Source organism: Muscardinus avellanarius (genome assembly GCF_963383645.1).
Source record: "Muscardinus avellanarius genome assembly, chromosome: 20".
Lineage (NCBI taxonomy): Eukaryota > Metazoa > Chordata > Mammalia > Rodentia > Gliridae > Muscardinus > Muscardinus avellanarius.
The window spans coordinates 29,452,679-29,473,832 of record NC_137806.1 but is presented as its reverse complement, the minus strand read 5'-3'; the positions used below and the strand labels follow the sequence as shown (position 1 = coordinate 29,473,832).

The following is a 21,154-nucleotide window of genomic DNA, read 5'->3' as shown; positions in this document are numbered from 1 at the left end:
TGGCGGTGTTTCCTCTGTCTGTAAGCAAGCACTTGATAGTCTTGTATTTTTTTTTTTGTTCTCAACTCTTGTTCTCAGTTTTTAATAGGGTAGATATGGAATGGTATTTCAAGCAGTTCAAAGGGAAACTGGTTCAGGCCCTGGAGTTCCGCTCTCTCTGACTCTAGTTCTCTTTGTCAACCTCTTACTGCTTTTTACTTCTCTTGACTGAGCTCTGTGAGTTGCTTTGGGCTCAGGTTTGATTGGTTGGAACACTTTTCCTTGGTGAATGGTCCAAAAATACAGATATGCACTGATTTAAGACTGGATGGACATCCCATCGCCTGCTGCCATGACTTCATCCTCTCTTATCCTTCTTTCTTCCTCCACTGACCTTGTCAATGACTGGCTCATATTTTTAGCGTATCATCACCAGGATAAGCCCAAAGCTAAGATTTCTTATTTTAGTTTTTATTGTAAAGGCATTGGGCAAGAAACCAAGCGACCTTATTTCTGCTGTGTTATAGTTTTGATCTGGCATGGTCCTTATAAAAGTTCAGGGATTAAGGATTTATTTCTAGCTTGGTGTTATTAGGAGGTGGTAGAAACTGTAGGAAGTGAGGACTAAGACAGGTGTGCTGACACATGTCTGTAATCCCAGTATTTGGGAAGCTGAGACAGGAGGATTGTGAGTTTGAGGCCAGCCTCAGTAACCTACTGAGATTCTGGTTTTTTTTGTGTGGTACTGGGGCCAAAAGATTATGGTCAGGAGCCTTTATGACTTTGGGCCAAAATAACCCTTTTTATAATTTGATGATCTCAATGCGTTAGCTTTTCATTGCTGTGACAAAATCCCTGAGAAAAACTACTTAAAGAAGAAAAGATTTGGTATGATGTCCCATTTCAGAGAATTCAGTCCATTGTCAGCTGGCCCTGTAGAACGTCTAATGGCAGAAGGGTGTAGCAGAAGAAAGTCTTGCAGCTCATGGTAGCAAGAAAGGAAAGGGGGTGGGAGGAGAGGCTAGGGGCAAGGTATATCCTTCCAGGGGCACCCCAGTGACTAGGCCTCCCCTTTATGGTTTCCACCCTCCCCCAGGAGTCCATTAAATTATGAAAGTCTCACTACACTGCTGCTGAGGCTGTCCTCAAACCTAAAATCCACCTATCTCAGCCTCTCACGTATTGGGATTACAGGAGTGTGCCACTACACCTTGCTAGATAGCATGGTTTAAACATCCCCTGGCACTTAGGGGATGCTCAACAGTAGGTGGTAGGGTTTTTCAATATTTTTTCTTTCAGCAATGAATTTTGTGGTTTAATTTTTAAATAGGGGTCAGCCAGGCATGGTGGTGCATACCTGTAATCCCAGGATTTGGGAGGCAGAGATGGGAGGATGATAGGTTTGAGGCCAGCCTCATAAACTTCGCAAGGTCCACAGCAATTTAGTGAAGTCCTTTTTCAAAATAAAAAAGAAAATAAAGCTGTGGGTATACTCAGAGATAGAACACCAATGGGTCTTATTCCCAGTACCACCACCAAAAAAAAAAAAAAAAAAATCACAGTTTAAGAGACTAAGATAAAGATAATGTTAGTTTTATCACCTTGAGATACAGTGTTGAATTTTTTGGGGGGGGGGCTCGGTGATGGTTTCTGTGCAATTAGATTGCAGCTGGAATTGAATGCTCAGTTATGAGTTAATGCTCAGAAAAATGAAGATGTGTTTGATCAGCTTTGATAGTAGTAGCTGATCTCAAAAGAGTGCAGCAAAGAATAGTGTCTTCTTCCCTTTTTAAAATGTATTTGCTGCCAAATACTTCCTTACTGAGAAGGAATAAATTAAGGCATTTGGTGAGGATTTAGCTCGTGGTCAGAGCTATCGGTGCTCTCCTTAGCTAATTTAGCTTTGAGGGTTTTCATTGGCACCTCGTGAATTATTCTGGACTAACCTATTTATCTCTAAATGATCCGTGAATGGGAAATATATCCGGCCAAAGACTGATTTGTTTTTTTCTTTACTTTAAGGAGAGCTGTTTAGTACAAACGGGTCAGCATTGAAGCTACACAAGGGTCGGCCAGAGGTGTAGTAAAAATCTCTCCTGCATTTTGTAGTCTAAACTTAACAGTTGCAACCAAAGATTTGAAATCAATGGCCCATTATGAATCTTAATGTGCTCGAACAGATCCACGGAGACGTATCATCAACTCCACGGTTCTTTGTATCCACTTAGCAGTTATTAAGATCAATTCCTCGCAATCCAGTTGATAATTTAGTATCTTTCATCATGGCATGAGGTTTCTGTTTGGGGGATTCTGTTCAGTCCCTTTGTCTCTGCTTTGTCTTCCTACCCAGATAAACAGAAGTCAAAAGATTCTGCTTTTAATTTTAAGATCAAAGCGATCGCTAGTCATTCACAGGAGAAAATGGAAAGAGAGCTTTTGAAATATTTGAGGAATAAATTTCTCCTATTTTGATTCTACCAGGCCCTTGCAAAGTTGAGTGTATACAGATGCTGATCATACAGTGAAAGGAGGCGTTTCAGCTGTATGTACACGGCCATGATTTATCATGTGCAAATGGGAAAATAGCATATAAATATTAACTTTATCTGATCTGGTTCAATATAATATAGTTTTTTTTTTAATGTGTGTGTGTGTAGTACTAGGTATTGAAGCCAGGTATATTCTGCCTCCAAGATATACTCTAGCATTCTTTACTATTTTGATCTCAAAAGGGTTTAGCTGGGTCGCTAAGAGTGTTGCTATGTTTCTGAAACTGTCCTGGAACCTGTGATCCACCTGTCTCAGCCTCCCAAGTACTGAGATTACAGGCGTGCACCACCATACACAGGGATAACATGAATTTTGATTCAAGCTCCTTTTTAAAAAACTCCTTTTTAAAAGTTGTTTATTCAGCTGGGCGTGGTGGCACACGCTTGTAATGCCCGCGCTTGGGAGGCAGAGATAGGAGGATCACAAAGGTTCGAAGCCAGCCGCGTTGGTTTAGGAGACCCTGTTTCCAAATAAAAAGTATAAAATAGCTCTGGGAGTGTAGACCGGTGGTAGAAGGGTTTCCAGGAACCCCAGCACCACCAAAAAAACAATTATTTATTTAAAAGCTTAGAAAAGTAAATTTACATAGAAAGAGCATACAACTTCACCCCTAGGCCCTTTCGTCTGGGAACACAGAGGGCGAGGACCCCACAGTTCTACATTGTAGCTCTGCCTGTTTCTCTGTCTCCTGACATTAGAGACGTCATTTAGCCTTGTGGTCTTAGTGTCCATAGTTTTTAACAGTGACAGCAAAAATTCCTACCTTTGCCTACATCTCAGGAGGGTGACAATCAAACTCATTACCATTTGTTAAAAATGCTATCACAAAGCTAGCATGGTGGCACAGGCTTGTAATCCCAGCATTTGGGAGGCTGAGACAGGAGAATCATGGTTCATGGACAACTTTAGCTACTTAACTGAGGCCCTTTGCAACTCAGCCAGAACCTATTTCAAAATCAAGAATAAAAATATAGGGCTGTGGGTATAGCTCGGAGGTAGAGTGCTCCTGGGTTCCATCCCAAGTAACACACACACACACACACACACACACACACACACACACACACACAATCACAATCATATATTCACATATGAAATGAAAATCCTCATTATCAACATTCCCCTGGAGAATTACTTTCTCCTGGGAACACGAGACTTTCTTTATGGAGTCAGGCCTTGGCTGCTTGGCTAACCAATGCTGTCCAGGTTTTGGTGCAAGAGGACAAACGGCTACATTTGTTTCTCCCTTTCTGGACCTGGCTGAAATGAAGAGGCAATTCTGAACTGTGGCCTAATTGGGGGCTGGGGCCACAGCTTGCCACAGTCTCACAGAAGACATCAAGTGGGCAAGAGGATGCAGGGTCTGAAATGGAAAGAGGAGAAAGGGGAATCTAAATAGGAGCAGTGAGGAGCTTCCAGGAGGAGGAAGTTCCAGCCCTCAAGGATGAGCCTCGGCTTCAGGCTCAGAGTCTGCAGGTCTCAGGGCAGGAGTAATGGGGGGAGGTCACTGAATTATTAAGTAATTAATTTTGGTATTGGAGGTAGAACCCAGAACCTCGGCTTCAGGCTCAGAGTCTGCAGGTCTCAGGGCAGGAGTAATGGGGGGAGGTCACTGAATTATTAAGTAATTAATTTTGCTATTGGAGGTAGAACCCAGAACCATGCTACCTTTAAACTACACCTCCAGCCCTGCTTTTATTTTATTTATTTATTTATTATTTATTTATTTATTTATTTATTTATTTATTTATTTATTTATTTTTGGTGGTACCGGGGTTCCTGGAAGCCCTTCTACCTCTGGGCTACACTCCCAAACCTGTTTTATATTTATTTGGAAACAGGGTTTCCTAAGCCAGCGCGCAAGGCTGGCTTCGAACCTGCGCGATCCTCCTGTCTCAGACTCCCGAGCGCGGGGATTACAAGCGTGCGCCACCACGCCTGGCTTCCTGCTTTTATTTTTTATTTTGAAACACGGTCTTCCAAAGTCACTGAGGGGCTCCCTAAATTGCCGAGGCTGGCCTTAAATCTGCAATCTTTTTGTCTCAGTCTCCCAAGCACTGGGGTTATAGGTAGGCACCACCATGCTCAGCTACCATTACTACATATAACTTATATAATTCTCATTACGGGCTAGGTCTAAGTATTCTATATGCATAAACACATGTAACCTTCAAAGTAACCCTGTTATAGATAGAAATTCCTCAAATTATCCTAGTATTTTTTTTTTTTTTGGCGATAATGGGGATGGAACCCAGGGGCATTCAACCTCCGAGCTACACCCCCAGCCCTATTTTTTATTTTTTATTTTGAAACACGGTCTCACTAAATTGCAGAGGACCTCACTAAGTAGCTGAGACTGTCCACGAACTGCCACCCTTCTGTCTCAGCCTCTCAAATGCTGGGATTAGAAGCGTGCACCACCATGCCCGGCAAATTTTCCTCATTTTAAAGGTGAGAAAACAGAGCCCTAGTGACTGGCCTGGGGTCTCAGAGCGAGTTGCAGGAGGAGGTGGGATTTAGACTTAAGCCATTTAGTGCTAGAATCAAACTCATGGCCTGAAGCATGTCTTCCTACTTCCTGGATAGGTTGGTGGGGGCTGCGACTTTTCCTGGCATTTCTTGGGCACAGAGAACAATGCCCACACTCTAGAGGCACCAATTAATGGCCGTTGGCTGGCTGTATAAGAAAAGGTTTCCTCCAGCAGTGATGATCTTGGATGAGGGGAATGTAGTTCTCTCTTAAGAATATTTCCTGTCCTACAAAGAGGCAAATGTCATCAAAGGTGTAAAAGGAGGGCGGGTGCTGTGGCTTAGGTGGTATGGGTGTCAGCACAAACAATGAAGCCATTGACAAAACTGAATTGCTTGGCCTTAGAACAGTGTGCTACATGTATAAAGTAATCCTCACCTTTCAGAGCAGTTGATGCACATTATCTTCCTCAACAAATTACCCTGTGAGGAAGCATTGTTATTTCTGTGTTACTAAGATGCCTGAACTGGAAAGGCTAAATAAATAACATGTCCTTGCGCCACATTTCAGACGAGGCCCTGAGGGGTTTGCTCCTGTGCCAATGTCCTTGCATAGTGGAGAGGCCCCCAGGGGGTCTAGAATGTCAGGAACAATATGCCACTTGTCTGATTTTTTTTAATTGATTTTTTTTGGGTGTAACTGTCTTTGGAGCCTCCAGGGTATATGGCATTTTTTTTAGTGTTAGATTTTGCCTGTATATGCAGAGTCATATAAGCATGAAAAAAACGGACCCAAAGTCATTTTTCATTTGATGACAATCATTATCTAGCAGGTTATTATAAACGTGTGCAAAACTTTGGAAACATAAGTAGTTAAATTGAAATGACCAGCAGGTTCACTACTATAGGTTAGTAAGAAAAGGTTGTCACAAATCTGCTTGCTTTGATAAAGCCATCACTTTCTTCAACCTGGTTATTAAAGCTGAGGTTAGGTGGCCTGGTTTTGAGGTTAGGTGGCCTACCGCTGGGATGGACTGTGACCTCCCTGGTTGGTTCTAGACTGGATTTCCATTTCTGGGAGAGTTGGAAGTAGAGAATTTTGACTAGAAGGAGTAAGAGGGACTGAGAACTCTCAGATGGCAGATTCTCTGGAATGTGCCCCCGTGTCTCTGTATAGCCTTCTCCCTGTGTCCTTGTGTCCCTGGTGTTTCTCTTTGTCTTCTTTGTGGCCCCTGCATTCTCTCTAGACCCTTCTCCCTAGCGTCCAGCATCATCTGTGTTCCCAATGTTTCCTGTGGTCTCTGATGTCCCTTTCTTGCCTCAGCCGTCACCATGTGAGTGTATGTATGGGGTCTGCGTTGAGATGGCCTATGGATGCCATTTGACTGTGGGAATCAGACAATGCACTAACAATCAGCAACCTTTGGAAAGATCATCTCCATGCCCAGTGTTCTGGTCCCAGTGAATTCAACCTCCTTGTCATGGGGCCAGAGAGCTGTGGCAATATACTTCCATATCAGTGCCATCACCAGCTCCTGGTCTTGGGCACACTGGGGGGTGATACCGAGGGATGACATCTTCTTATCCATCAACCTCAAATTATTTATGTGGTGACCTAGTTTGGCCCCAGCATGCAGCTTTTACAAATACCAGAATTAAGCTGGGCATGGTGGCACAGGCTTGTAATCCTAGTACTTGTGTGGTTGAGACACAAGGGCCACAGGTTTGAAGCCAGCCTCAGCAGCTTAGCAAGATTCTGTTTTCAAATATGAAATAAAATTGGGCCAGGAGTATAATTTGGTGGTAGAATGCCTCTGGATTCAACCCCTAGTAACACACACACACACACACACACACACACACACACACACACACACACCAGCATTGTTCTTGAAAATGAGGTTGGGAAAGTGCCTAGTGGTTATATTAGCCCCAGGAATTTCCCATTGGTCTGGTAGGAATGGAAAGATGTTTGTGCTAATCATAACACCTTTGCCGATATGGTTGTTCCTGGTAACAGTGCTGATTGCTGATCTCTGAATTCTACAGTCTTTCTTTGTTGCATCTTCATGGGTGGATAGAATTCCTGGCCCCCAAGATCAGACAAACAGTAATATTCATTTCTTAGGAGATGAGATCTCCCCACCCAGGAAAGGAAGAGGGGGTTACCTTTGGTCATGACGATCCCTGCCAGTGCTTTGTGGCGGGCATGCACAGACGTCAGGCCAACCGTCAGCTCACGGAACTTCTGTGTGACCAGCTGGGACACAGAGTCTGCGAAGTCCTGAAAGACATAAGAACCAAGGCTTTGTGATGGGCTGAGCAGAAGTGGTGGTGGACAGCTGGATCTCATGTCTGATCACACAGGTGTACAGAGGTGCCTGTCAGGAAGCACCCTGTGCCACCATATGCATGCACCCATGGCCCTGGGAAGGAAGGAGCTGTTTCTGAGGAATTAACTCCTGGGTGTTGCCCTGGGCAGGTATTCAGACCTGTGCCTGAGCAGGGGACCTTTGCATAGAAACAGTGCCCAAGCCCTCCCTCTCCTGGCCCCAGAAAGTGCAAGGTCTGGAGGCATCTTTCAGGTAGAACTTGATTGAAAGAATTCTTGAGATGGGAGAAGAGGGTTGGCACACACTGGACAACTGGCCGCTACTTTCTTCTCAGTACCACAGAATCAGTTTCCAAGTAGCTGGCACATCTCAAAGGTGCCACAATCTCTTCTCTTAGCTTCCTGCAAACACACACACATGAACACACTCATTCAAATACACACAAGTGCAACACACACTGCCCACAGTATGGATATGCACACAAAACACACATGGGCACACTATCACATGCATGTACACACAAACACATATGATTTGCAATATGCAATCCACTGTGTGAACACATGGGGGTGCATATGCAGACACATGTACACACATGTGCGGGCACAGATGCAATTACACCCATGCACATGTACAATGCACACACACACACACACACACACATATATATATACATATATATATATATATATATATATATATGTACGCATGTATGAACACAGACATGTGCACATCCAGCTAGCATATTCTATGAGTGTGGGGCAGTCATTCGAAACCTCTGAGCCCCACTTTTCTAATTTACAAGGCAATCCTCTTACTTTCCATCTGACTCTGTTTTTATGAGGATTAAGTGAATTAACAGTCTAAATGCTTAGCATGGTGCCTCCTACTTGGAAAGTGCTTGGAGACAATACTTCTAACTATTGTTCTTCTTATTATCATCATTTATCTCCCTGTCCTTGCAGCTACTGACCACATCATTAGTTAGTCAAACCGCCAATGCATCCATGAGGTTGGCCAACAGTTCAGTTTGGAGCCAGGCTGGGTTTTCATATTTCCATGAGATATATTATGATACTATACAAGCATTGGTGAAGATATGAACAGATTTCTGGTATGTAAAGATAAGAGTTTTTAAAAGTTTTATTGTGTGCAATAAAACATGTTCAGCTGGGCGTGGTGGTACATCCTTGTAACCCCAGTACTTGAGAGGCTGAGATAGGATGATCACAGGTTCTAGGATGGCCTCTGCAATTAGTGAGACTCTCATCAACCTAGTGAGACCCTGTTACAAAATAAAAATAAAATCACACTGGAGGTGTAGCTTGGAGGTAGAATGCCCCTGGATTCAATCCCTAGCACCACAAAAATCCCCAAATAAAAACAAAGAAAAACATGTCCATGTAAAAATAAGGACATCCAGGAAACAACAAACTGGCCATAAAGATAACTTGACATCCTTCTCTCTCAATTCTTTGGTGACAGAAGATGGACAGTAGCTAAGATCTAGCCCTGGTGCTTCCAAGTGCAGCCTATGGGATTTATAGATGTTGTTTCTTGTGCTGTAATAGCTATTAGAGTAAGCACTTGTTACTTTTTAAATGTACCATAAATAAACACAAAACTCTTATAAAGGTTAGATATCACACCAACTGGGCTCCCCTTAAGTGAGGGTAATGCTGGTTGGAGAGGAAAGAAGGAAAGTCCTGATTTTTGGGCTACTGCTGTATACCTGGGGGGGTCTCCCTGGCTCCTCCTCCCACCTACGCTGCTTGGTGTTATGCTACAAAGTCATGCAATTTTAGAGATGAATACTGGAGGCTGCTTGTGGCTGTCCTGTCCTTTTAAATCCTGGGCACTGAAGTCCAGAGAGGACAGACTGTGAACCTCCAAACATCTTATTTGTTGTGTCTTGGGGCTGCTGAGAGAAAGTAACCACAACTGGGTGTGGGGTGGGTTCGAAACACAGGAATTCATCCTTTCAAGCTCTGGGGACTGGAGCCCAAGATCAGGGTGATGGCAGGGCTGAGTCCTGTCTAGAGGCTGTGGGAAGGTCCCTCCTGTGTCTTCCGGCTTCCAGTGTCTGCAGTGCTCCTGAACTTTTGACCAGTGGCTCCAGTCTCTGCCTCTGCTTTCATGAGAACTTCTCTCCTGCATGTGTCTTTTCTTCTTCAGTTTCTTATACGGACACTTTGTTGTTGGATGTAGGACTCCCCCCCTCATAATGCAGAATGAGTTCATCTCAAAATCCTCAGCTTCTTCACACCTACAAAGACCTCCCCCCGATACTGTCACAGCCGTATCTTTGTGGGGCCACTGTGTGAACCACTACACTCTGCCCTTTGCTCTTCCACCTCATGCTGTAAATGAGAGGCTGTCCATTTTTTGCAGAGGCACAATCTTGGCTCATTTCTATTGAGAGAAGCCCAAATCTTAATTTGAGTGAGAAGGAGAAAGGGTGGTCATTATTTCCTGGAGGTCCAAATGACAGCATCACGGTCATGAATGTCCGCCCATGGACATTCAGAGGCAGGAGTCTCTGGACAGTCCTTGGTCCTCACTATGAGGGTGCCAATAACCCTCATCTGAAGATAGAGTCTGACAACACACCACAGCCTTACCAGGAAAGAGGGGATGTTGCTTGACCTCATTATGCCCCTTAAGAAGCAGAAGCAAGCTCTGATCTGGGGCTGGCAAGGAACCTCGGGTGGGTTGTTATAGTGTTTGTACTTCCAGGAGCACAGGGTGTGAGCTCAGAGTGACAGCCCCGAGAGGTTTCAGTAAGCACCTAGAGTTTTGAAAAGGTAAGCCTTTCAGCTCTGCATCCTAATGCATAGCAAAGAGATAGCACCAGCAGCCCCATTAAGGTAACTGTGCAGAGGCCATAGGACCACCAGCTCCACCCCACCAGGCCTGCTGGGCATCTCCTGAAGAAGGAAATATTCCTGAAACCCAGTTTTGATGGGATACCCTTGGCCCCAGAACACAGTGAGTCCTGTGCTCTGCAAAGCCTTGGGGTTTGAGGTCTGAGGTGGGTCTGGAACACGAGGCAAAGCTGTACATGCTGGGCACTGAGCCTAAAGCACCTGCCCTCACCATTCCCTGCAGGTATGGTTTGGATTTGAGGGTCCAGAGCTTCCCATCTGGTAAGTCATCCAGGAAACCCTTATGTTTGAGATGAACTAGGAAGGGAGAGGGGGATTTGTTGCATTTCTTTCTAGAAACTTCCTTTTCTCAGGTGAAGGAATGCATGTTGTCTTTCTCCCTCTGGCCAGCTCCATAGCACATCAGCAAAGAAGGATAAAATCCAGGAGCTATTTACTGGCAGACGTATCCTGCGCTTTCAAGCTAGGGGAATGACTTTCCTGAACTCAGGTGGTTGCAACAGCATCCTACAGGCTGCAGGTACTCCACACGTACTGTCACTTGACCTCTTACCCTCTGGAGTCAATTTCAAATTATTCATGTATGTTGGTCTCTATTCTTCAAGCCTTAAAGTGCTTCACAAGCAAGTTCTCATATTTTTCATCTAAAATACCTTTCTCAGGGCTGGGCATCTGATTCTCCTGCATTCTGTGTTCCTCTGAGTTATTCTAAGTGGTGCCTTCAATTTTTCTTCCTTCTTCTTCTTTTTTTTTTTGGTGGTATTGGGGTTCCTGGAAGCCCTTCTACCTCCGCGCTACACTCCCAGACCTATTTTTACATGTTTTTATTTGGAAACAGGGTCTCCTAAGCCAGCGCGCGCGGCTGGCTTCGAACCTGCGCGATCCTCCCGTCTCTGCCTCCCAAGCGCGGGGATTACAAGTGTGAGCCACCACGCCCGGCTTCTTCCTTCTTTCTAAAGTGAAATTTTCCAATGTCCAAGGATGATAAAGATGTTCAACATGGACAGTGTCTCTTTATTTGTTTGAGTCTGCGAGTAGGGCTCCCTAAGGCTTTCAGACTTGGAACCACAAAACAACGCCATAGATTAGCAAATACCAACTGCATTTTGTAAACCTAAGGACTCTGCTCCCCTTAGACATGAAAAAATACCCAAACTCCAAACAGTGAAGCAGAGACTAACTCTGTGCTAGGCATGGTGCTGGACCCTGGGCACACATTGTTCCATTTAATCCTAGCGAGGAAGGTACTAATATTGTCCTACTTAACCACTGAAGCAATGTCAACAAATGACATGGCCAGGATGTGGCGGATACAGGACTAAAACACAATGGACTTGACTCAGTCCTTCCACAATGAATCTGTGAACCATCGAGTTAAATACAAGTGGGGCTCTCTCCTTGAGACCTGTTACAGGCTCAATTCTTTAAGCATGGTGGGTGAAAAAACATGGCAGAATATGCACTGTCATCCCAAGAAGCAAGGGTCAGATTGCACACAGAAGCCCACAGTCCCCAGGTACCTCCTGAGCCTGCGACTTGGGATGCTTTGCACCCATAATGAGCTAATTAGCCCTGAGCGCAGCTGGTTCCTAATGGAGCCATTTGAGGGGATGCTGAAGCAGAACAAATCACCATTTCGGTCTGGATTTCAGCATTCTCACAGATGAAGGTTTCATGACTCCCTTCGCTTGGCAAAGCATGCAGACCAGACTAGTGGAGAGAGAGAGAGAGATCTCCAGTGTGCTGACAAGCACCCTGGGCAGGCAGAGATGGTCTTCAATGAGCATACCCACACGGTAAACTTGCTGGTGGTGAGCACCCCCTGGCCATCTCCAGGAGGACTGAGTGCTGGGCTCTGCGCCCTCACTTTTGGGAAGGGAGCAGCTAAAGGTTACTGTAACTGTATCTCTGCAATTTGGGCTATTCATGCTCCCAATACAAGTGCACATTTGCAGACACCATAATCTGTTTCAAGCCTGTCATGCTCTACCTTGCCTCTGCTTCTTATTTTCAGCTAAACATGTTCTTGGTTTCAGAATCTGGAGGTCCTCTCTTAATTCCAAACTCCACCACATTTAGAATGTTGGCGACATATATGTAGGGATTTATTTAGACTTTTATCTTGCATAATTTTCTAATTGTTTCCTCCTTTTTTTTTTTTTTCGGGTCTGGGATGGAACCCAGGAACATTTGACCTCCGAGCTAAACCCCCTGCCCTACTTTTTTTAATTCTTTAATTTGATTCTTTTTTTTTTTCTTTTTGTGGTACTGGGGATGGAACTCAGGGGCCCTCTACCTCTGGGCTACACTCACAGACCTATTTTATATTTTATTTGGAAACAGGGTCTCTTAAGCCAGCTGAGGCTGGCTTCGAACCTGCACGATCCTCCTGTCTCAGCCTCCCGAGCGCGGGGATTACAAGCATGCGCCACCATGCTCGGCTGTTTCCTCCTTCTAATTACACAATCCAAACTTGCTGCTGTGTTCGTGGCTGAGGAACATGACTTGTGTTTGTTCTGCACTTTCTTGGTCCTGCCACCGTGGTGCTGTGTGTGATCACAGATGTTACCACCCATGGTGCGTAACAGGAATGGTGGACCAAGCCCATGGATATGTGGGATCCTCAGGGGCGAAATAAAAAGGTCAACGTTTGTCTAAATGGTAAGCATTTTGGAAAAATACCAGTAAATTGTGCTTCAGTTGTTGTCTCTGGATTTTTTCCCAACTTTAACATAGACTTTGTCTGCTCAGGATACCATAGAAAAATATCATTGTCTATGTGACTTTAGATAATAGACATTTATTTTCTCACAGTTCCAAAGTCTGCCAGAAGTCCCAGATTGAGATGTGAACAAGATTTAATCCTGAGGCTTCTTCTCTGGGCATTTGTGCACTTCCATCTTGCTGTATGTTTCTCTTTTCAGGGAGAGAGAGAGAGAGAGAGAGAGAGAGAGAGAGAGAGAGAGAGAGAGAGAGAGATTGAGAGAGAGAGAGAAAAGAGAAAAGAAGAGAGAGATAGAGATCTCTAGTGTCTCTTCTTTTAAGGACACTAATCTATTGGATGAGCGGTATACTCTAATGATCTTGTTTCATCTGAATTACTTAGATGCCCCACCTCCATAAAGAATCATATTGGTGATTAGGGCTTCAACTATGAAATCCAGATGGACACAAACCTTCAGTCCATACAATTCTACCCGTTACTCCAGGTTCTTTCTTTATTCTAAAATACGTCCATTTTGTAATAGCAGCCTCCGAAGTCTTAAGTTACTGTCAATGTTAAAGTCTCAAGTCTCAAGTCTCATCTGAATAGCATCTAAATCAGCTGTGAGTAAGACTCGAGGTATAAGTCATCCTGAGGTAGGAATTCCCCCTTTAGATGTGAACTCATGAAATCAAATAAGTGTGCACTTCTGAAACACAGTGATGGGACAGATGTAGGATGGGCATTCCCATTCCAAAAGGGAGAAATAGAAAAAAAAAAAAAAAGAAGAGGTGATTATTGGTCCTAAGCAAGTCCCAACCATAGCGGGGCAAATTGCATTCCATCTTAGGGTTTGAGAAGAATTTTCTTTGGCTTGATGTTTTGCCCATCAGACCCAGTGGGGTGACCATGTTCCTTCCTAGACTCAGGGATAGAGTGGGCTTTTTGGAGTCTCTTCTTATAAGGACTGACGCTGTTGGATCAGGACCCGACCCTTGTGAGCTCATTTATCTTGAACTACTTATTCTAAATATGGCCACACTTATGATTGGGGTTCTAATATATAAATTTTGGGGGGACACAGACCTTCAACTTTAACATACACTAAGCATAGCGTCACCTTGGTAACACCATTTCTGATGACAGTGTTATTCCTTAGTGTGGTGTTCACAGGTTAGAGCATATCACTCATTCTTACACTTCAAGAAATAATCACAACATCACAGGGACATACAGGGATGGGAGAGGTAGTAAATGCTTGCCAATATTGGTGTTTCCAGTTCCGTCTTTGGTATATGACAGCATTTACTTGCTCCCTGGCAGCACAGTGGGGTCATGTGACCAGGGTTTTCCTTCCTTCCCATGTTGGAGGAAATGATGTTCATTATTTTTAAGTCTGGGTCCACAAGTGCCTGAGAGATGCCCCATGTTCATTTCTCTGGTTCCTTCTCTGGCTGTTTCTCAAACCTCCGTTTCTCTCTTCCATTCTTAGCTGGGGGCAGAGATCCCCAGGGTGGAGCCATGAGAGACAGAGCCCATGATTTCCCCACTGGCTCTGAACCACGTGTTTTTGTTCATATTATGCTGCTGATGTTGGTCTCAGAAATAGCATTATTTACTGAATAATACAAAAAGAGAGGAATCCTTGGTAAAGTATGGTTCTTGCAAGGAATAATTTTATAGACGGGATCATTGTTCTTGTGAGGAATAATTTTATAGAACGTATGTGCATTAAACTATGACACATAGTTCTCCTGGTTTTTAATAGTTGAAGAAATATATGGACATGCTGGTGCACACCTATAATCTTAGTACTTAAGAGGCTATCACAGAAGAATCAATGGTTTGAGAATAGCCTCAGCAAAGTGGCAAACCTTTCAGCAACCTAGCACGACTCTGTTTCAAAGTAAAAAAGTAAATAGTTGCCGGGCGTGATGGCGCACGCTTGTAATCCCCGCGCTTGGGAGGCGGAGACAGGAGGATCGCGCAGGTTCAAAGCCAGCTGTGCGTGCTGGCTTAGGAGACCCTGTTTCCAAATAAAAATATAAAATAGGTCTGGGAGTGTAGCCCAGAGGCAAAAGGGCTTCCAGAAACCCCAGTACCACCAAAAAAAAAAAAAAAAAGTAAAAAGTGGCTAGGGGTGTAGGTTGGAAGTAGAATGTCCTGAGTTCAACACACACACACACACACACACACACACACACACACACTCGAGTCTTTGAGGGTTTTGAGAAATCAAACCAAACCAAACCAAAGCAGTTGGTTATGGAAAAGTCCAGAGAAAGGCAGCCTTCCAGCTTCCCTTCTCTGTATCCCACCATTTCCTAAAGAAAGCTCTTTCCCTTGACTGCTTTCCCCACAGTTCAGCTATTTTAAGTGATTGGCTGTTAATTAAATCACATACGTGATTGCAGCTGCATGTACTTTCTCATAGTTGAATTTGTGTATGTAAATGACATTGTTCTTGATTACATGGTGGTTTAGAAGTGAGACGGAAACTTAGAATCCATATAGGGAGACACACTTGTCTAATCCAACACTAGGAACTTTTAATGTTTTAATCACACGAGACTTAATATATCCAGTCAACTTTGGTTACTGTAAACCCAACTAATCACACTTTGCAATAACCTGATTTTCCTTCCCACCTGGCACTTGGTTTACTGCAGAAGCAACAGCTCAAGTGCTCAGAAACAAGCTTGTGTCTGATTAATTTTATAAATTCAAATTTCAGGGTGTGCTTCTGGGGCTGCAGGGAGTAGAGTCAATCTCCTTGGATTGAGAAATGTATCTAAATTTAGCATCAAAGCACTTAGCTTATGGAGTACTTTCAGAGCATGTGGACTAAGTTATACTGTATTATTATTTTCAAGATTAACATGTGACATTTCCTCTTGACCTTGAAGATACACAAATCTCATTGCATATTATGAGAAATCTATTCCTTTGATGAATAGCCTTTGACTCAGCCTATGTCTGAGGCTTTGTGGTAACAACTATGACCCTTATAGCCCACATCTACTGTTTCTATCTTCTTAAACCTTGAACTTGCATTGTAGAAGAAAATAAGTAATCTATGCTTTTTTCTCTGCAAAGTTGGAATGCCAACTCCTTTATAAAAACTACCCAAATATCAGAGCCTTCACTGTTCATTTTTCTCCTTCAGACTCCTATAGCACGTAGAAGGTACATCCTTTCTTGGTATAACTCTCTGGGAATCTTTTATGGTGGTCTTTCTGCTTCCTAGTTATGTCATATATACACAGTTCCACAGCCTTTGTGAACCAGTGGTTGTGGTTTTAATTGCATCTGTATTAGTAGTAGTAACCACAATGAATGTCGCTGAAAGCTTACCACTTGCAGAATACTTTCTAAATGCATTAAGCACTTTGTGTCTGCTGATCCTCAAATACTGCTTCATGTTTAAGCAGCTGCATTGCCTATATTTTTGTTACTAATCATGTGGTTTACCCATGAGTTGGGCAACCCGTCTAGTGTAGGTAACCTACGAGATGTGTCTTCTGCATGACTCATTGGTGGAGTATCCACAATTTTATTAGTAAATGAGTATGGACAGCCTATGGGGTATATGTTATCCATGTGGCTCATTGATAGAGCAAGTAAGGTGATTCAGAGACAAAAGCACAGTTCCTATGGTCACATTTCAAGGACCCACCTTCTCTAGCCACATCCTACTGGCCTAGATTACCACACAAGCCATGACAAATCCATCACAAAGACTGATTACAGCCCTCAGGACTTAACCACACCAATTCTGAACCTGAATACACGAGCTTTTCAGGGGACATTCTATATCTAACTATAACATAAATATATAATTTTATCAGTGAATTGCAATTATACATCACACAGGGCTCCAAAATCTTAATTGCAGGCCAAGGAGGTTGTCTGTTAACAAACATCTACAGATGCTCACTGGGTTCACTCTTAAAAGCACAAAAGGTATGACTGTTCATGAAGTAAGTGGTCATCTATCTCCTGTGGACTCTGGCGTCGACAGGAGGCAGAATGGATGTTTGCTAAGGGACCCTGATCTGTGATGTGACTGGGCTGTGGCCTTCCATGGTGGAACATACCACCTGCTCTGGTGAAGGCACCTTTTCCAAGGCCTCTGCTGCAGTGAAGCTCCCTTGGCATCACAGTGGAGCCTGCCGTTTGTAGCTTCGTTTGCAACCTCCTTAGAAGTGGCTGGAACTCTGCAGGCAGTGCTGGCCTGGAAGGTCATCATCTTCACTGTGCATCACACTGTGAAAGCATCGAAGCTCTCGCTACCTGCCACTGTCCCCTTCAGGGAGCAGCAGCCCACTTTTTCCAGCCCCTTTTCTCTTTCCTGAAACTCAGCTGGGGACTGTTGGTGAATCATTTCATTCCATGACAACTGTGTCATCAAGGATCCTTAGTCTCATTGTGTTGATACAGGAACTAACATCGAGGGAGATTTGCAACTTGGTTCAAGTTCTAAAACAAGTAAGTCATTAAGGCAGAAATGGCATCGTTGTGTGTGTGTGTGTGTGTGTGTGTGTGTGTGTGTGTGTTGCTGTATTGGGAATTGAGCCCAAGGGTAGTCTACCTCCAAGCTATACTCCCAGCCCTATTTTATTTATTTTATTTTTTATTTGGAAACCGGATCTCACTAAGTTGCTAAGGGCCTCACTAAGTTGCTAAGCCTGGCCTTGAACCTGCCATCCTCTTGTCTCAGCATCTCATGCATGCCTCTTTTGAACTCTGAAGTCTGAATGTGATATCTTTCTGGGCAGACAGCATCTGCTGCTCTTCAGAGATGATTCCTTAATGGTATCAAGACACAAACCTGATTGTACTATGCAATAAAACAAAGCCCACCTGCACAATCCAGCTTCAGTTCTGAGTGGACAGTGGAGAAAGGTGGGTTGTACAGGCAACTCCATGACCTGGCCCAGTTTCAGTCACTGAGGGGGAAATCTAGTCTCTCAGAGGCGAGGCCCCTGTAGACAACATATAAAAACCCTTGACTTCCACACTGAACAGGTGAAGGGCCAAGAGAGCTGGACCAAAGCCAGTAGGGTAGTACTTCTCAATTTCCAAAGCCTTCCACAGGGAGACTCTAAAACCTGCCCAACAAAAGCCCGAATAATCAACAGAAGAGTCATTTGCAACATAAATTCATTGTTAAATATGAAAAAGAGACATCCAGCTGTACTCATTATTGTTGGTGATTTAGCAATTTGGAAAATGCCTGCTAAGGGGTCCCTTGGTAGCCTGGGAGGGTTAATGTGTCTTCCACAGTCATTCCTGGTCTCCCAGGGCACAGTTTATGCTGTGGAGAAAGGCATGTCCCTCATGAAGCCAGAAAGAGCAGCCGGGCTTCCACCAGGGTGGCAGTGACGTTGCCCTTGAGATTGGTGGAGGAAGTGGGGGGATCTACAGAGACCCCAGAGGATGCTCTGGGCCACTCCAGAAGCCCAGATTGGCAGAGATCTGAGATACCCCATGTTGAAGCCATTAATGCAGAAATTGGCACAGGCTGGGCATTTGGAAGGGAAATGGTCAGAGGAGAGAGGATTTGGCTTCCTGTTAGATGCTACTGATAATCAGGTGCTTCCGATTCCAAGGGTTAAGTAGGGGAAGTCGCGCCATGTTTAATGAGCTGCACTTTACCATACTTAATAGAAAAATAAAACGAAACACTACATCTGCCTTTGCATCTTGCTTCTCGGTCCCAATCGCCATGGCAAATTACCAGCATTATTCAAATTAGAAAAAAATAAACTTTAAATGGGAACATTGAGAGACTCAAAACTTTATTCATTTCTCGGACTAATATTTTGAATGGCATAAATAAATAAAATGTGCTCAAATTTGCAACAGCAGTCCTCAGGGTGAAATTGACATTCAGCCAAACTGGTCGGGATATTAAAATCAATAGATTAGAAGGGAGAAAGCCATTAGTAAATATTTTCCTGTGGAAATCCTGTCTTTGGGTTTATAATGCTGAAATATCAAAAAGGTTAGATTTGCATATGGGTGGGGCAAGACCAAATCTGAGAACCAATACCAACACATTCTTCATCACTCCTTTCACCTTTGAACTTTATCCTGCAGCAAATGGGTGATGTATAAGGGCAAGAGGGAACTCCGAAGGGCACACAAGGGGGGCTAGTGCCAAGTGTCTATGTGGAGATGATACCCTCACTACCCCATCCCAGACTGTGCCTCTTTCTGAACAACCCACACCTTCCAGAATTGCCAGGCTGGAGAAAGGCTACTTCAGAGGTGAAATCTGCAGATCACCCAGCCAGCGAGCAAACTTAGGCCTCGGAGATAATCAGAGAAAATGGAAGGTGATCTTCCCTAGCTTCCATCTCAATATTCCTTTGCATTCTCATGCAGAGGGCAGTCTCTGTGCCTTGGTAATGAGTCCTGTTAGCTGACAATTACAATAAAGGGCTTATTGATTTCACAGTCAGGGACTGGTGGAAACCACTGTCCATCTAAATAATCCAAATTATCTGACGTTTCAATTATTCTATAGCTCAAATTGCCTAGAGGCTGATAACACATTGGAACAGAGGCATGAAAAATGAAACCCTTTATCATAATGGGGGAAGCCTTTGGTTTGGGATCAGAGGTTCAGGTGAGTCCTGCCACCAATGCCTCCCAATTGTGCAACCACCACGGGACAATTAGCAACTCTGAGTCATCGGGTTTCTTGTCTGTGAGAAGCCTCATAGTCATGATACCTCAAGTCTGAGTGAGGTTCTGAATTGTGGCAGAGAGATCTACCTATACTTATTGCATTTCCATAGGGCATTTTTGCATGATGTAAGTTTTTAAAGGGTGAAGAACATATGTGTTACCCAAACACACAACCAGATGCGTATTTTAATAAGTATTGATGGCACTTTGACTGATAGATAAATGGCGCAGTATTGCCTGTGGCTTCTCCAAGGTCTTTTCTGTGACTGCATCCTCATTAGGGAGATTCTGGGTGGAGGGAGCATCGATTCCAAGGGTAGGACTTGCTAGGTTCTGGCACATTTCCTTCTCCCGAGATGGCTCACCAAAATATCCCGCTGCTCACCCTACCTTCATGTCTTTTATCTATATTCTGTCCTTGGTCACTGTCGTTCAGGAGAGGCTGGCAGCATGGAAGGTCATAAAATGTCCCCCATGTGTGTTGTTCTCTTGGGAACCCATGGAGAAATCCCGTGGAAAGGCCTGAGGCAAGTCGAGCTTCCTGATTGATGACAGCCTGCCAGACCTGGCCCTGCCAGCCAGCCTTTGGGGACATGGGTCCTCCAACTCCCATGTTGACCTGCCCCATGCAATACTGTGTGGATTGGAAATGAGCTGCCCCTGCTGAGTCCTGCCCTAAGGGTAGCTTGTGAACAAAATCAAAGCTGCTATTGTTTTAAGCCACTAAGTTTGGGTGGTTTCCAAGATATTCATTTATATCTATATCTATCTATCTATCTATCTATCTATCTATCTATCTATCTATCTATCTATATAGTAGGGGAGATGGAACCCAGGGACATTCTACCTCCAAGCTATACCCTCAGTTCTACCTTTTATATATATATTTTTTTTGTGGTACTAGGGATATAATCCAGGTGCATTCTACCTCTGCGCTAAATCCCCAGCCCTATTTTTTATTCTTTATTTTGAAACAGAGTCTCACTGAATTGCAGAGTCTCACTAAGTAGCTGAGGCTGGCCATGAACCATGATCCTCCTGTCTCAGCTTCCCAAATGCTGTGATTACAAGCATTCGCCACCACACTTGCTGACTTTTTTTTTTTTTTTTTGGTGGTACTGGGGTTCCTGGAAGGCCTTCTACCCTTCCGGGCTATACTCCCAGACCTATTTTTTATACTTTTTAAAATTTGGAAGCAGGGTCTCTTAAGCCAGCACGGCTGGCTTCGAACCTGCGCGATCCTCCTGTCTCCGCCTCCCAAGCGCGGGGATTACAAGCGTGCGCCACCACACCCGGCTGATTTTTTTATTCTCTATTTTGAAACAGGGTCTCAGTAAGTTGTGGATGGCCTCACTAAGTAGTTGAGGCTGGCTGCAAACTTTTGACCCTCCTGTCTTAGCCTCCCAAGTACTGGAGTTACAAGTATGTGCCACCATACCCAGCATCCTCATAATTTAAGGAGGAATCATGCCTACATCCCATAGGAGTGTTGTAGGGTTAAATAAAATAGAGGGTCTAAGATACTTTACACAGTTCCT

General features: G+C 44.0%; 1 protein-coding gene across 1 annotated transcript in view; it reads right to left on the bottom strand.

Annotated features, from left to right (window-relative positions):
• ADARB2 (adenosine deaminase RNA specific B2 (inactive)) overlaps positions 1-21,154 on the bottom strand; it is a gene marked incomplete at both ends in the record, with an annotated part of 517,782 nt that overhangs the window by 69,387 nt on the left and 427,241 nt on the right. The window contains one exon of the mRNA XM_080717125.1: positions 7,168-7,282. Coding sequence (XP_080573251.1) covers positions 7,168-7,282 — 115 coding nt within the window. The remainder of the gene's footprint in view (positions 1-7,167; positions 7,283-21,154) is intronic.